The sequence below is a fragment of the Urocitellus parryii genome, unplaced genomic scaffold (assembly GCF_045843805.1).
Source record: "Urocitellus parryii isolate mUroPar1 unplaced genomic scaffold, mUroPar1.hap1 Scaffold_298, whole genome shotgun sequence".
Taxonomy (NCBI): Eukaryota; Metazoa; Chordata; class Mammalia; order Rodentia; family Sciuridae; genus Urocitellus; species Urocitellus parryii.
The window spans coordinates 183650-185606 of record NW_027552776.1 but is presented as its reverse complement, the minus strand read 5'-3'; the positions used below and the strand labels follow the sequence as shown (position 1 = coordinate 185606).

At 44.6% G+C, this 1957-nt stretch overlaps 1 protein-coding gene across 1 annotated transcript; it reads left to right on the top strand.

The window, feature by feature from the left end:
- The first annotated feature begins 534 nt into the window (after positions 1–534).
- LOC144251923 (vomeronasal type-1 receptor 90-like) lies at positions 535–1275 on the top strand. The gene has a single exon (XM_077794564.1). It carries the CDS (start codon positions 535–537, stop codon positions 1273–1275), a length of 741 nt encoding a protein of 246 aa, XP_077650690.1.
- The last annotated feature ends 682 nt before the right edge of the window (positions 1276–1957 follow it).

The following is a 1957-nucleotide window of genomic DNA, read 5'->3' as shown; positions in this document are numbered from 1 at the left end:
AACAGAGAACACTAAAAATATAGAACTGTATGGGGCTTCATCCAGCATCCACACTCTTTCCTGGAGAGATCTATGTGGACATTCCAGCCATCTGATCCACTTGAACTCACTTTGGGTGCTACCTACTGAGATTTTTTATCAGGTTGCTACGCATGCCAAGACAAACTAATCATGGCCCTACCAGTGGAGATAAACAGAAAAGATGTTATGCTTGCGTACTGAGAGTTTGCAAAGGGTGCATTAAAAAAGTGCCCACATCCTTTGAGGTGGGCTGACTTGGTGGTTGGGGAGGTTGAAGCTGGTAACCACTGTGATTGATGTGAATTTTATCTTTATTTGATCATCAGACATGGACTCTATATGTCTTTTCACTAGAAAAAAAAGAAAATGACCAAGAGCAGCACCCTTTCCATTTTTCTTGCTGTAAGAAATGTCTTTTATTCCCAAATTGTCCTTGGGATCACAGCCAACATCTTCCTCCTCCTCTTCCACATCCTCATGTTCCTTGTCCAGCACAGGACCAGGCCCATGAACATGGCCATCACTCACCTGGCCCTGATTCATCTGCTGATGCTCATAATCAGGGTGTTCCTGGATATAGACATTTTGCGGGTTCAGGATATTTGGAACGACATCACATGTAAAGCCATCATCTACCTGTACAGGCTGATGAGGAGCCTGTCGGTCAGCACCACCTGCCTGCTGAGTGTCCTGCAGGCCACCACCCTCAGCCCCAGAGGATCTTTTCTGGCCAAGTTCAAGCACACATCCCCACAACGCAGTCTGTGGTACTTTCTCATTCTCTGGGTGTTCAACATGTTCATTAATGTTCGTATTTTAGTCTCTATTGGAGGCCCCTCCAATGACACATCAGATGTTTGGTTTTCCACTAAATTTTGCAGGGTTTCCCCCACAGGTTACTATTACAGGATCTTATTTTCCCTGGTAGGAATACTCCAGGACGTCTTTCTTCTCAAGCTCATGGCCCTCTCCAGTGGGTACATGGTGGCTTTCCTTTGGAGGCATAAGAAGCAGTGCCAGCACCTCCACAACACCAGAAGGATTGCACAGGCCTCCCCAGAGCAGAGGGCCACTAGGACCATCCTGCTCCTCATGGGTTCCTTTGTGGTCATGTACTTTGTGGACTGCGTGATCTCCTCCTCTTACAGTAAAATGCAGAAGACGGATCCGGTTCGCCTTGTGTTCCAGATGCTGGTGGGCAACGGCTACGCCACTGTCAGTGCTGTGATGCTCATTATACCAAAAACCAAATAATCCAGTTCTTCCAATCCACACTGGGGAGGATGAGAACATGTTTACACAGGGCCAGATGACCCCTCACAGTTTCATCCCACGTTATTTCCTCCTGAGTTTCCAAAAATTGATGTTGGAAAAAAACCTAAATGAGGATGAGGGAGATGAAACTTCTGTTGTTCTTTGTAAGATCTTTATCAAACCAGGTGAGGTGGTGCACACCTGTCATGCCAGCGGCTCAGGAGGCTGAGGCAGGAAGATCTCAAGTTGAAGGCTAGCCTCAACAACTGTGTGAGTCCCTGAGCATCTTAGTGAGGTACTGTGTCCAAATAAAAAAAAAAAATACAAAGTTCTGGGAATGTGGCTCAGTGGTCACATGCACCTGGGTTCAATTCATAGTTGCAAAAAAAAGTGTTAAATGATATATGGGCTGTTTTGTTACTGAACTTGCCTAAAGCAGATACCTTCCCTTGTCCATAAGTAGACCATGACGGGGAACGCTTTGCTGGAAAAAAGCATTTTGGAAGAATAGTTTTGTTTAGTTAGGAACAGAAATATCTTGCCTAAGTACAACTCTCTTGAGGTGCATGAGGTAATAGGTGTTTTGATGTATTTTTTTTTATTAGAGCAACAAACATCAATAAAAATAATGAAATCCCCTTCGTGTTAACTCCAGGTTTTTTCCCAATATACCTATAACATT